This window comes from Muntiacus reevesi, chromosome 1 (assembly GCF_963930625.1).
Source record: "Muntiacus reevesi chromosome 1, mMunRee1.1, whole genome shotgun sequence".
NCBI lineage: Eukaryota > Metazoa > Chordata > Mammalia > Artiodactyla > Cervidae > Muntiacus > Muntiacus reevesi.
This window is the reverse complement of record NC_089249.1, coordinates 42,022,115-42,037,475: the sequence shown is the minus strand read 5'-3', so window position 1 is coordinate 42,037,475 and position 15,361 is coordinate 42,022,115. Positions and strand designations below refer to the sequence as shown.

Below are 15,361 nucleotides of genomic sequence, written 5' to 3'. Positions count from 1 at the left end.
GTATATATATATATCTCTATATATGTATACATGTATATGTGTGTATATATACATATGTATGTATATATACATATGTATCTATATATATGATGTGTCTTTACATATAAAATTACTTCCCTACCTTCAGTTGGTATTGCCAAGTTTAATTTTACATTATGAAATTCCTTAAGGGAGTTCTATCCTGAGTAGAACTGATGGTGGTAGTGCTGGCACAATTCTGTGAAACAACTAAAAACTACTGAATTACACACTTGAATTGTATGGTGTGTGACTAAAGCTGTTAAGATAAAAACAACAAAAAGTGCTAATAGAAGAGATTTTCAGAAGTTAAGGAAATTAAAATTCTTATAGTTTCACAACTTTAATTATAGAAACTAACCCAAATGTTATAAGAATCTAAATTAAAAAACATTTAGGCAAATCTTCGGTATGTGAGACCATAGTTTGATATCACAGGTTTAATAAAAACAGCTATGTCTTCTGAGTTACAGGCATTAAGTATAACACAAGTACATTTTTATTCTACTTGAAAACTCTCTTCCTAAACTTTTACAGGTTTATTGACAGAATAAACTAGCATTATATCTGTATGTGTATTTAGCCAAGTTGAGTCATTATTCTGATAAACTGTATTTTGAAAGTAATTATGTCTTGTGATAGGCCAACTTGAAGATCATTTCCAAAATCTTTTAGCATTAAGTCTAAGACTTTAAGTTACTAAGTTAGTTCATGAATATTCATTAAAAACCTAGGTCATTTCAATGTAAGACAGAACACTGAGGCATAAGCATTTCAAGTTTATATAGGCTTCTGTTTCTTATTTTCATGGCACCAAGAAGCTATGTATATTTGAGTCTATTAATAAATATATTCACTTCTGCCACATTGAGAAGTTGTACTATTTGGAAGAATATGACTATAAGAAGTTGTAAGTTGTAAGATATACATTCATAAGCTCTGCCAGGCTACTACAAAATGTTGGTGGTACAATTCTCTACCTCATAGTCTTCTCTGTAAAATACTAGTTACTGTAATTATAAGTTACAATCTTGTATGTAAAGGAGACTCTAATAGGATAGAAAGGAACAACTCTGTATACAAGTTATGCAAGATGTGCTTTTAAGGAAAAAGAAAACAATACTAAAGTAAAATGACTAAAAGTGTTTCAGAATGAGAAAAAGGACCATGTATAGAACAAAACCTGAATAGAAACAAATACAAATTTGTATAACAAAGAATACAAAACTGTATAACAAGTTTCTGAAAAAAAATAATTTTGTCATCAAAGCCAGGTAAGACTTGACAGGTTTATTTGTAAGATTTTCAGAAAATGCTTCACTATCAAATATTATACTTGTATAAAACTAAAATCTGATTTTCTACTAAAGTGACAAAAATTTCTTGGGTTACTGATCTGCTCTTAAAGAGGTTATAAAAGGTATTTCTTTGCCTCTGAGTAACCAATCTCCCTGGAACTAAAAATCCGGTGTCTTTTCAGAATTTCCTGTAATTGATCTTAATTTTATCACATCTTACTATTTTAAAAAGTCTTCTCACTTTTGAAAGAGCTAAGGTTGCTTCCTATGTTCACTTTCAAAAAAATTTTTTGACACTGATCCAAGATCCTATTTAATCAAATGTTCAAATTTCCTGACAGGTTTTGACATTCTGTGTGTTTTCAAAATAAAATACTAAATGATGTATTTTGCACCTATAACTCTTTAGAATTTCCTAAAGGGCCCCTGGAAGTTCACAAAGGATTAATCCTTTCACCTTGTAAAAAAAGAGGCATTAAAAATAATTGGTTTATTTGATCAATGTTATGCTTTGTATAGGAAGTACAGTCAAGTTAGAAGACATGCTTACCCTCCCTATATTAAATCTGAATGGGTAAAACGATTATTATCATTTGATCAATATGATTATTGATCAATATGATTATTTCAAAAGTTGAATGACATTCCTAGAAATTTATCATTAGTCTCAGTGTCCACAACATGTTTCTGTTGATCAACAGAATGAGTGGGACTTCCTCCAACATTAGACAACAGTACAGTGTCAATTATGATTTTCATTACTCTTTATTCTTTTATGATTTTTTTAGTGTTATCTTGGTCATAATTTCATTTCTTTAATTTCAATATAGTATATTCTTCGTAGACCAGTGAGGGTTGTCCATCAGGGATTCACACAACTTACTTATGGAATTTTATTAGACAGATGTTCAGGACTTACTCCAGACTTAACTAAAAAATTTTACTTGATAATCTTGATATTACTCTTCATATGCTCTAAATATATGCTTCAAGACACACTATGTCTCAGGATTACTACATATTTTTAAGTCTTCTTCTCTGCAAAGATTCTTATTCATTTATACTCATGAATCAACGTAATGTCTACTTTTTAAAAATGATTAAAAAAATAAAATAAAAATAAGATTAATCATTATGTTTACACATTATGTTTACATTTTTCCTAAAACTTCTCTGAACTTATTTTGGTGTGCATGCCATAGAAACAACCAAACTTATTTATCAACTGCACTATTTTCTATAATAAACTCTCATCAGATCTTTCAGTTTTGAAATTATCCATAATAAACTATCACCACCATTTTAAGTCTTGTCATTACAGAGTGTTTTACTTTGATGCTTCTCTGAAAGCACCTGCAAATCAGCTACAGGCCAAGCTTTTGTCTTCAACAACAAAACAAGTATTGTTGAAAGAGGACTGTACTCTTGGACACAAGCGTCTGATGGCATCACTTAAATAACTGAGACTATACTGAGTCAGGATTCCCAAAAACCTAGTAAAGAAGCAAATGGATCCATGAGACTGCTAAACCAAGATCTAGCAGAACAAGAATTAATCTTTCAGGACTGAATAAACTGACAAACAGTGACTGTGGGTTTTAAAATACTGCTGATGCTTTAATGTCGTACTCTCTAGATACAAGGAATTTGTTTCTCTTTTCTCTTATGCCACCTGTATTTCAATGACAATGTAAGTAACCTACAATGCAAGTTTACTTCTGTAAATGGAAATAAGACACTGATCTTTATCTCCCTGACTCCATCATTCAAAAACAAAACTCAGGTATTAACTAAGTTTTTTTTATTTTCATTGCAATATAGTTATTTGCATAAGTTCAATAAGAGTCTGTCCTCCCGGCTGGAAACATTATTATGCAACCAAGGCTTTGACTGGATGTCATGTTTGAAAGTCATGTTCCTTTAATCTAATACCACCAGACACTTTTAAGGAGCTGTGGGTGATTTTATTGAGCAACGCTTACAGTCCTCTTGGGAAAACCAGACTGGTACTTGGCTTACAGAGTTCTCAGACTTAAAGGTAAGTAAGCAAAGTTAATTTCAGGCAGGCCCAGAAACCCCAGGATACTTTGGGGACTTGAAGAATTCACCCAAATCTGTAAGTACTGCAAGTGAAATCCAATTGGCTTTCTTGGCCTCAAAAGGCTTTTAAAGTTCATTCCAAAATTCCTTATAAAAAAATCCCACTGAGGCAAACTTAAAATGCCTACTCCTACATAAATAATCATAGAAAAAGCAAAAGAGTTCCAGAAAAACATCTATTTCTGCTTTATTGACTACGCCAAAGCCTTTGACTCTGTGGATCACAATAAACTGTGGAAAATTCTGAAAGAGATGGGAATACCAGACCAACTGACCTGCCTCTTGAAAAACCTGTATGCAGGTCAGGAAGCAACAGTTAGAACTGGACATGGAACAACAGACTGGTTCCAAATAGGAAAAGGAGTATGTCAAGGTTGTATATTGTCACCCTGTTTGTTTAACTTATATGCAGAGTACATCATGAGAAACGCTGGGCTGGAGGAAGCACAAGCTGGAATCAAGACTGCCAGGAGAAATATCAATAACCTTAGATATGCAGATGACACCACTCTTATGGCAGAAAGTGAAGAAGAACTAAAGAGCCTCTGGATGAAAGTGAAAGAGGAGAGTGAAAAAGTTGGCTTAAAACTCAACATTCAGAAAAGTAAGATCACGGCATCTGGTCCCATCACTTCATGGCAAATAGATGGGGAAACAGTGGAAACAGTGGCTGACTGTTTTCCTGGGCTCCAAAATCACTGCAGATGGTGACTGCAGCCATGAAATTAAAAGACGCTTACTCCTTGGAAGGAACGTTATGACCAACCTAGACAGCATACTAAAAAGCAGAGACAAAAGTCCGTCTAGTCAAGGCTGTGGTTTTTCCAGTAGTCATGTATTGATGTGAGAGTTGGACTATAAAGCAAGCTGAGCACAGAAGAATTGATGCTTTTGAACTGTGGTGTTGGAGAAGACTCTTGAGAGTCCCTTGGACTGCAAGGAGATCCAACCAGTCAGTCCTAAAGGAAATCAGTCCTGGGTGTTCATTGGAAGGACTGATGCTGAAGCTGAAACTCCCAATACTTTGGCCACCTGATGCGAAGAGCTAACTCATTTGAAAAGACCCTGATGTTGGGAAAGATTGAAGGCAGGAGGAGACGGGGACAACAGAGGATGAGATGGTTAGATGGCATCACCAACTCAATGGACATGAGTTTGGGTAAACTCCAGGAGTTGGTGATGGACAGGGAGGCCTGGCGTGCTGGGGTTCATGGGATCGCACTAAGTCGGACACGACTGAGTGACTGAACTGAACATAAATAATAAGACCAAACTCACAATGACTTTAGCCTACCTTGTTGTGGACTGAACATTTCTGCCCCTCAAAATTCACATGCTGAAACCCTACACTTCCCCCTCAAATGAATGTTATCAGGAGGTGGGTCCTTGGGGAGGTCATAAGGGTGAAATCCTCATAAATGGGATCAATACCCTTGTAAGATTCCAGGGAGAGCTCTCTCCTCTCTGCCCTAAGAGGATACAAAGAGAGGTCTTAGCTATCTGCAACCTGAAGAGAGTGCTCACCAGAATCTAACCATACTGAGACCCTGCTGCTGGGCTATCAGTCTCCAGACTGTGATAAATGAAGTTCTGTTGTTTATAAGCCATCCAGTCTATATTTTGTTATAGAAGCCTAAATGGACTAAAACATATTCCTAAGACTGACAAATTTTGTTGTAAACAACAGTAGGACTGACCAAGTGCTCACAACTGCCCTTGCTTAGCCACTGACTTGGCACAACCAAAAAGTCTAACTTTAGTCAGACTTTTCTCTTTCCTACAAGCCCCTAAAGTTTGGTTAGCTCTAAACTTAAACAAGCTGATATTAGGTCCCCTAACAGCTCTTTCCAAGCCATCAACTGACTGCAGGAAATTAGAAACTCCAGTTTCACTTTCCTGATCTTGAATCTGCTTACCACCACCCACTCAGCTCACACTCCTACAAAGTTCCTGCTAGACTGCTCACCCTTCTCCATAAAAGTCTTTTTGTGTTTTATTCTGAAATGCCTGCAGACAGTGCAGTCAGAGCATTCTCCCTGTTGCAATTATCTTTTTGAATAAAGTCCTTACCCAAATCTGCATTGGCTTTTACTTAACAGTAATATGACAAACCATACACATGCAAACTCTAAAATTTAGTTCAGTTCAGTCGCTCAGTCATGTCTGAGTCTTCATGACCCCATGTACTGCAGCCCGTCCAACCTCCCTGTCCATCACCAACTCCCGGAGTTTACTCAAACTCATGCCCATTGAGTCGGTAATGCCATCCAACCATCTCATCCTCTGTCTTCCTCTTCTCCTTCTGCCTTCAATCCTTCTCAGCATCAGGGTCTTTTCAAATGAGTCAGTTCTTCACATCAGGTGGCCAAAGTACTGGGAGTTTCAGCTTCAGCATCAATCCTTCCAATGAATATTCAGGACTGATTTCATTTAGGACTGACTGGCTGGATCTCCTTGCAATCCAAAGGACTCTCAAGAGTCTTCTCCAACACCACAGTTCAAAAGCATCAATTTTTTGGCACTCAGCTCTCTTTATAGTCCAACCCTCATATCCATACATGACTACTGGAAAAACCATAGCTTTGACTAGACGGACCTTTGTTGACAAAGTAATGTCTCTGCTTTTTAATATGCTATCTAGATTGGTCAAAACTTTCTTCCAAGGAGCAAGTGTCTTAATTTCATGGCTGCAGTCACCATTTGCAGTGATTTTGGAGCCCCCAAAAATAAAGTCTGTCACTGTTTCCACTGTTTCCCCATCTATTTGCCATGAAGTGATGGGACCAGGTGCCATGATCTTAGTTTTCTGAATGTTGAGTTTTAAGCCAACTTTTTCCACTCTCCTCTTTCACTTTCATCAAGAGGCTCTTTAGTTCTTCTTCACCTTCTGACATAAGGGTGGTGTCATCTGCATATCTGAGATTATTGATATTCAGTATATCCAGTACGTACATACAGCACATCAAGGCTGTATATTGTCACCCTGCTCATTTAACTTATGTGCAGAGTACATCACGCAAAATGCCGGGCTGGATGAAGCACAAGCTGGAATCAAGATTGCCGGGGGAAATATCAATAACCTCAGATATGCAGATGACACCACCCTTATGGCAGAAAGCAAATAACTCAAGAGCCTCATGACCTCCAAAATTACAATGATATTTATTTCCTCCTATCAAAAGTAATTGGTATCACTTTCAAAACCATAAGGTACAGGTGAATTCAAATGCACACGGAAGGCACTGTGTGGAAAATTACTATCCGGAGGACAAGCAATCAGGCGTTAGGTCAGTCATTCACCTTTCTAGTCAATTAGCAACTTAAAAATTCACTTTTTTTTGCCTAAAAATATGATTTCACTTCACATCCCCAAGCTCCTGGCCCTTCCAAGCAAGATGTTACAGAAACAAAAATTAGCACTGAATTACTTGCAATTTTCACCAAATTGAGCTCAGGCACATTTCAGAATTTTCCAATCTCTCATGTGAATGACTTAAACCTTTTGTGAGAACAGTCACTACTGCCACAAATAACACTAACAGCTTGAGAAACAAAAGCAAGTACTAATAACAAATAACAGTTTTCCTTGCATTTATGATGAATTATGTTTTAAATGAATCATCTCAAAGGCAAATATTCTATTCTTTAGGTTGCCTAGTCCAGGTATCTGACTAAATTTCCAAGTTGTTCACATGAAGCAGAATTCTATTCTTTAAGGGGAGGCTCCTTTTACAGAAGAAACATAAAGACTCTCACATAAAGCATGAAACATACAAGGCAGGAGCTCAGTATAGTATTTACCCACCCTACAGGGAGAAGTCCATGAATCGAATTATTTTAATCATTATAAACAAATAATACAATGACAAAATTTTCTATTAGAAATACTTTATTTTGTTCATAAATATGGGCAATTTTAAAATAAGTATCGTAATCAACTATTTATTCTTATTTATAATAATCACATAAAAGGTTCAAGTTGTAATCTCTTAAAAGGTAAATTAAATTAAGTAGATAGAAAAAAAAATAAAATAAGTAGATAGAGGCCGTGTTGTTTATATAAAATAAAACAGAAAATATCTAAGTATTTCATGTAGTTCCAGTTGCAGAATAATCAAGTTCAAAAACTACTGGCCTAAAACAGTGCCCAGAACATGTTTTATTTGTCTTTCCTGAGCATTAATATTTCTTTTAAATTATCCATCTTAACAATAATAGCTCTTCACTCAAAGTCTACTACTGACCACGCCTTTGCAAACAAACCATGAGTTCTCACAGAAATCCTGGAAGATACTACCCCATCTAATAGCAGGAACTAAAGCTAAGTAACCTGTCCAAGGGTGCCATAAAGCAGTAGACGACCAGGACTTGGTTTGTCAGCAAAGCCCACAGCTTTCCGCTACAGCTCCCCTCCTTATAGTCTTCTCAGAATATAAGTCTGCAATAAAATGCCCATGATAAAAATCCATTTTCTCAGAGTACTTACCCATGGCCTAAATATGACTATAACCTGTGTTACTTATTTTTCTATTATGTTCAATTTATAAATTCACATAGAATATTTTCCATTTATATACTCCTTCAAAGAACCTTCCTTGATACTCAAAAAAAAAAAAAAAGACTAACCTTTCTGATAGTCAAAGCATATACAACTAACTATACAGAAAAGTATTTCAGTTCAGCAAATGGAAAATTTTCAACTAAAGAAAAATTATCTGAAAAACTGAACCATGGGAAATTACTGTTAGGCCTGATGAAAACAATGAATTGAAACCCAAGTTTCATAACCAAATTATTTCCTAGCCAGATGAGCAAATCTAAAGCCAAGTAAGTAAGCAGCGATTAAAGTATCAAATTTAATTATATGAAACTGTCATCAAATATCAATTCACATGACTCACCCTAATGCTTAAAAGGCTACCTAGCTCAGGTTCTCTCTACATGTGTTCCTGGAACACAGGTTCAGCAGAATGTTACAAAATTTACAAAATTACAGAAACCACCATAAAAATTTCATTGGTGAGTTTGGGAAAGAGTAAATTTCAACAAAGTTAAAATTGGTCTCTACCTCAGAACTTCTCAGAGCCCTTAGTGTGTTAATATGAAGTAAGAACCTGCAAAAGAAGGATTCATTATCCTAATGAAGCTAATGAAGGTGTACGAAGATTAAATGACCTATCCAAGGTCACACAGCTAGCTAGCTACTGGCAAACTTAGAATGAGAATCAAATTCTGATTCCCACTCCAAAATTCATTCTATCCTCCTAAGATCTCATTATACTTGATGTTAAGCAATTTTCCAAGGACAACTCCTATAAAAATTTGAGATGGAAAACACTAGCGGCTTGTGCTGACAGTATTTACCACCACCCCACCAAAACAAATTAACAATAACAAAAAAAGTACCAAAGAATTCTTACAAAACAACAAAACCTTCTCAAGATAGGCTGGGACACAGTATTTATAAAATTTACACACCAAAACTTATATTCTTATATAAAAAAATTTCCTCTAGGAAATCAGAGGTATAATCTTTTCTAATCAGTAACTGGATGGAAGTTAAGGATGGCAACCTAGATGGTGAGGTGCATCAGAGCAGGGCCCATTTTGACTTTGCTCACCAATATACCATCAGAGTCTGATACACAGTAGGTATTCCATAGCTAATTGCTGAAAGAATGAACAATAAATCCATGCTCTAATATTAATCACTTGTAAGATTTTGATCAAGTTATAATCTCTCTGAATGTGAGTTTCTCCACTTGCAAATGAAGTGGTTAGACCAGAAGGATCAAAGTCTTTAAGAACTTGTGAATCTCATAGAAATTAAATCTCAAATCCCCGGCATTTGAGGATATGTCCACCATCGAAAATTGTAACAAAAAATAACATTTGCAAATCACTTTATATTCAGTATTTCGTTTAACATGCCTAACAAATTTGCAAACTAGCTTGGTAATACTACCCACATTTTACAGATAAAGAAACTGGAGCCCAGAAAAACTGACTAGATCAGAATCACAAGGTTATTTGGTAATGAAGCACGGACTTTTTTTTTTTTGGCTTATAAACAACAGAAATTTATTTCTCACAGTTTGGAAGCTAAAGTTTGCAATCAGGGTGCCAGCATGGATAGGTTTTGGTGAGGGGCCTCTGCCAAGTTGCAGACTGCTGTCTTTTTAGTGTATTCTCCCATGGCAGAGAGGATGAGAGAATTCTCTGGAGTCCCTTTTATAAGTTGGTATAGAGAGGACTGCACCATCATGACTTAATTAATTACCTCCCAGAGGTACCACCTCCTAACACTGTCACATTTAGGGTTAGGATTTCAACATGTTTTGGGTGGGGGTAGACACAGACTTCCAGAAACACGGACTTTAAACTCAAGGTTTGGGTGCTAAAATCCCCCAATCTTTCCATTACACCTTGTCCTCTGATGACAGGGATGAGGGCACAGTCCAGATAATGACAGCATTATTTCCCGGCTTTCAACTATTGATTTAACTGGGCCAGAGGACCAAAGGTCTCCCACACTCTCCCATCATCCCATCTTCCCAATGTTAAACCTCCAACTCTACTGTGAAGAAAAGTGATCTTAATACAACAAATTAATCACGTTTCTCTTGCTGTCCAAGATGAACTAGTAACAATTTTAACAGAGGATGACATTATCAAGGAATGAGAAGAACCTAAATTATGAATAAAAATCTTTCACAGTAAAAAGAGTTTTAGTTCAAATATATACCCATGGTTAAGTATGTTCAATTCAAAGGTCACCTTAAACCATGATTAGACTACATTTAAAATAAGAGCTTCACTTTTGAAAACTCTGCTGGTGGAAATGAGGCAATTTGAACTATTAACTTTTCTAGGTCTTCTTACATAATATCATACTTCACAATATTATTTCAAGTGTAACTTCTCTTAACTCCAATAATGAATAAACCCAATTCTGGGCTCAATCCTGGTGTTAAACAAGTGGCATTTACAACATAACCTTCTCTTCCAAGAAATACAATTGGGCAACCAGAAGCATTTGGGTAATGGAATGCAATTTCACCAAGGCTTTATTTAACTCAACAGGGGACTCTATTTGTTAATTCTATTAACCTTCTGTCTTAAAATATATCCATATTCTATGTCAAATAAAACTGTTTCTCACAACTCTAGCAAAATCCCCCTTCAACAGAGACTATATCATACTAAAATAAACATATACTTATTAGACCTCTCAAGTACATAGCACTGCATTCAATTCTCTGCCAAGAAAATGAAATAAGCACTAGCTTTCTGAAGTTTACACGTGGAAATAGTTTAGAATATGCTTACAGTGAGTTGTAATTAAGTATAAGTAAATAAAACAGGCAGACCTAATAATCCTGCTGTTGCGGCTGCTGTTTAGTCACTTCAGTCGTGTCTCAGTTAAATCAATAATTTTTTTGCGCTCCTCGGTCCATGGGATTTCCCAAACAAGAACACTGGAGTGGGTTGCCATTTCCTCCTCCAGGGAATCTCCCTGAATAATCCTGAAGTGTAACTAAAGAAAAAATTTCCTCCTCCAAAACAATGTCAATCATGCTCATCCAATAAGTATATACTCAGAAATGGCATATCTGGCTCATTTATAACACAAGACTGTTACTATTGTGTTCTGGAAACTTCAGTAAGTGTGCACACTGAACATAAATTTAGCCTATTAAATTAACAGCTAAAAATCTCCTTACACCCAAGAGGTCCCTTACGTGCAAAGAACTGACCGTGAACACAAGTGAGAATTGTTAACTGAAACCAAAGCTTCAAGTCATTGCATCAATTGGTACCTAAATTCCTCTGCTGGTAAATGCCCCATAGCATCAGAGTCATCATCACTTCACCACTGATGTGAGAAGAGCTGTTGAAATCTTGCGAGCCAGTCAAAAACCTCAGTGAACTGTCACAAAATAAAAGTCGCAGCAAATGTGACAGCTTCGCAGGCCAATCTAAAAAACAAAACCTAGGACCATCGAATTTAGGCGATGCTCGGGGCAGAGTACCTAGAAGAGCCTATGTTATTTACCAACGTGCCACGCAGTCTCTCCAGGGGAGCGCAGCAGACGGTAACTTAGGTCCCAGGACAGGCTCCTCTCCACCAAGGATGACTTTCCTAATTGGTGCCAACTGTACACTTGCATGCTCCGAAAATAGGGGCAAGTCCTGAATGCCAGAGGTTGCAAGGGCAACGTTTCTATTTTATTATGGGCTGGAGCCCAGGCGATTCCCCAAGGCTGAAAACACTCGACCTATAACCTCGGAGTCCTTTTCCAACTGTGCTCTCACCCACGATCATTACACCCTCCACGGAAACCAGTTATTAGTTGTTACAAGGCCTGGAAAAAATAGTAAGAGGGCTCTGAAAGTTCACGGGACCCACAGGGAAAAGGTGGGGGCTTGGAGGGAGAAATCCAAACGCTGAAGCATCTTGGGCTCCAACGTTCCGAGAGCCAAGATCCATACAAAGCCCCTCGTCCCCGGTGACTGCAGGCAGGGGACCCACCGACCCCCAGTCACTCGGACAGGATGGGGCTCCGGGGGGAGGTCACCCCGCCAGGCAGCCCGGACGAACGCTCTGTCCGGACGCGGTGGGCCAAGCGAGGCGGGGGCTGCAGCGTGGCCGGGCGGAGCGCGCAGCCCCTTCTCCCGGGCCCCTTGCTCCCTCCTTCCCCACGACCAGGCCTCTCCCGACTCCTCTTCCCCAGCTTCGCCTCCCCGCCTCCCCTGCCCCCCGCAGACACAACAGAACAAGACCCCCTCCTTCCCCCCGCAAACCCCACCAACTTTCCCGTCCCCCCGCTTTCTCTCCCACCTCTCAGGAGCACGCAGAAACTGCAGGCCAGGAGGCTCCTCAGGACAGCCCCCATCTTCCCTTCTCGCACTCGCTTCTCTCACCGGCGAGGGGCGGCCCGAAGAGGGGGAGGCGAGGAGCCGGGGCGGCCGCCGCAGCGGCAGGGCTGCACGCTCATGCCTCCCAGCTTTCCAGAGAGAGAAGAAAGAAAGGGGGGCCCGTCAAGGCTCCGCGCGCGCCGCCGCCGCCGCCCTCTCTACCGCGCCGCTCCGCCCGGAGCTCGCGCGACGCCAGCGTCTGCTTCCATCCCGCCGCCTCCTCCCCCGGCGCCCCGCTTCCCCCGCGCAGCTCCTCATTCAGCCTCTTCCTCTCACGCAGCGGCGCAGGGATACGCCTCCCGCCGTCACGGCTCGCCGCCGAGGTCTCCCTGCGCGCGGGCGAGCCCTCCCCTCCCTCGGCGCCGCCTCCCGGGCAGGTTAGAAAAGGAGAAGAGACCGTGCGCACAGCCTCGGCGAGGAGACCCCGGGAGATCGGCGGGGCCAGCAGAGGCGGGCCGGAGGGGAAAGGCCGCCCAGCAGCGCATTCCGAAGGGATTCTTTCCCGGGCCGGCCCCTTCGGCCCTCCCCGCGGAGGGCGTGAAGCGACGTCGAACAACATCGGGAGCCGGCGTGGTCGGGACTACTTTCTGCGGCTCGGCCGGGCAGCCGCCTGCACCGCTCTTTGTGCGGCCGCTGCCGGCCCAGCCAGGTGGGGCTCCCGGTCCACGCCGGCCGCCACCTGGGCCGGGGCCACGGTGGACGGCAGGAGACGGCTGGCTGGGCCCGCAGAGCCGCAGGTCCACGCTCGGGGAGCCCCCTGGATCCCGATGCGAGGCATGAGTTTAGTCCCAGGGTTGGAAATCTGTTTGAGCATCTTTTTCTTTTTCTTTTTTTTTTAAGGAAAATAAAAACTAATGTTGCTTCCACCGGCTTTGAACATGGATATGGTGAAGGGTATGCAAACGCCAAAAGAAAACTGAAATTTTTAAAATTTTCTCCCGGTTTCCCAGAACTACAGATTGCCCCCCAAAATTAAATCCGACAAGGACTAAAGGATTTCTAAACGGACAGATAAAATTCTAAGATAAATGCGTCAGCACCAAACAGAGCAAAGGGACGGTGCTAGAATTTTGCAAACTGCGTTTAGTGATAAATGTCTGGCATGTTTTGACGATCCGATCTCAGATTGAAGAGGAAAAGATTCCTCGGAATCTCAGACTCTGGATTTTGCACAGCTCTGGCCGGCTGCTCGCCGCCTTGCACTGGGCGTTCAGGAGTAACGGCCCTTGGAATCACGTGGCAGCTTGGGGGGGTGGGAGGTGAAGTAAGGGGGATGGCACGTAAAGGAGCCATCAGCAGCATTCTACCCACCTGTCAGTCACCCTTACCTGTGAGCAGGTGGCGCGGAGCCGGAGCTACTCCAAGCAATAACATTGAAATTCACTAAGTGCTGCTCACACTCAGATCTGACACTCCTAACTACCCTGGGGTAAGACAGGTTGTGTCACTTGGCATCCTCATTGCATCAGAGGGGGAGAATGGGAACCTAGGGGACTCAATGATTTTCCCAAGGCCACTCACGTAGACCATAGCAAGTCCTAACCTAACCCAGGTCTTCCGACCACAGAATGGAAATGGACATGAAACTAAGGTGATGCGTGTCTGTAAGCGGATTGTTTAGCGAATCAGTCAGACTCTTTTGTGACTGTAGCCTGGCAGGCTCCTCTGTCCATGGGATTTCCAGGCAGGCTAGAAAGAGCCAAATCTCTCTCCTCAATGCACCTGTGAAGGGCTACCCACCACTGATCTAAATTACCTTCTTCCATGAACCGTGTCAGGATTCTGCAAGTTTTGTATTCTGTCATCCTCAAATCACTAAGAACCGGTTTTCAACAATAACCCAGAAAACATTACCTCGAAGCTATGAGGCTGTGGAGACACCGTGATGTGGTCGGGAAGGTATGAGCTTTGGAATAAGACCAGAAGGATCCAATCCTTCCAGTCACTGGATGTGTAAGTCTGAGGATTCGATTTAAGCGCACTGCACCTCAGTTTTCTCATCTGTAACATGGAGATTTTCGTTTTCAGGCTTGTGGTAGGAATTAAATTTGAAAATATATAGAAACTGGTCAAAAAAAAAAAAAAAAAACTGGTCACTATGTAATAGGTGCTCAATAAATGACCATTTCCTTTCCCAACTCCCACAAGGCAAATGGGATCCTGGTGACTGGGAATCCTTTAGACATCATGGAAACAAAGGGGGAAAAAAATCATGCTCAAAATGTTTAGTCCAGGATTATTTCTAGTTGGAGGTCGATAACTCCAAAGCCAATGAAAGTTAACCTTCAGGATTCCCTTCCCACTTTCACAGGCCCCTGTGAAACACAATGTGTTCACATGGTCCTATTTGCAAAAGTAAGATAATTTTGTGTTCTTTTTCTGAAAACATCACTCAAAATTGTATAAATTTCAGGTTCACAAAACCTGGATCTATTCCTATTTATAACAGAAAACTGGGTATAACCTAAGTCTCATTTGGACTATCAACCTTCGTAGGGAATTGAGATATTTGTAGTCCTGGAAAATAATAATTTGGAGGACTATAAAACTGTTAGAAAAATGTTTACAGTTCGTTAAGCTTGAAAACTTATAAAAATGCACATTTTTTTAAAAAATATTTATTTGCCTGCACAGGGTCTTAGTACAGCTTGTAGGATCTTTAGTTGTGGCATGCGAAGTTTTAGTTGCAGCATGTGGGATCTAGTTGCCAACCAGGGATTGAACTGGAGTCCCCTGCATTGAGATCACAGAATCTCAGTCACTGGACCACCAAGGAAGTCCCAAAGTGCATGTAGATTTTAATTACAGCTATATAAAATATAAATATATACATACATGTTTAAATATAAACATATATATATTAATATCACATGTTTGAGAAAAGACAAAAACTGCACTAAAACAGTGATTAGGGTAGTGAAATAAAGGAAATTTACTTTAGTTTTCTGTTCTTAAATTTGCTTTAATGTATTATTTATTTTTTTGCAATTTCTTTAAAGCTACGCAGGTGAAAATCTATAGCTTAA

The 15,361-nt window shown here is 40.1% G+C and overlaps 1 protein-coding gene across 2 annotated transcripts in view; it reads right to left on the bottom strand.

Annotated features, from left to right (window-relative positions):
* The window catches only part of LRP6 (LDL receptor related protein 6), a 165,354-nt gene extending 152,756 nt beyond the window's left edge, over positions 1–12,598 (bottom strand). The window contains exon 1 of one of the 2 annotated variants that reach the window (XM_065941188.1): positions 12,259–12,598. In XM_065941188.1, coding sequence (XP_065797260.1) covers positions 12,259–12,313 — 55 coding nt within the window. In that variant the 5' untranslated portion in view covers positions 12,314–12,598. The remainder of the gene's footprint in view (positions 1–12,258) is intronic. The other variant, XM_065941181.1, reaches the window with a different exon arrangement.
* Between the last annotated feature and the right edge of the window lie 2,763 nt (positions 12,599–15,361).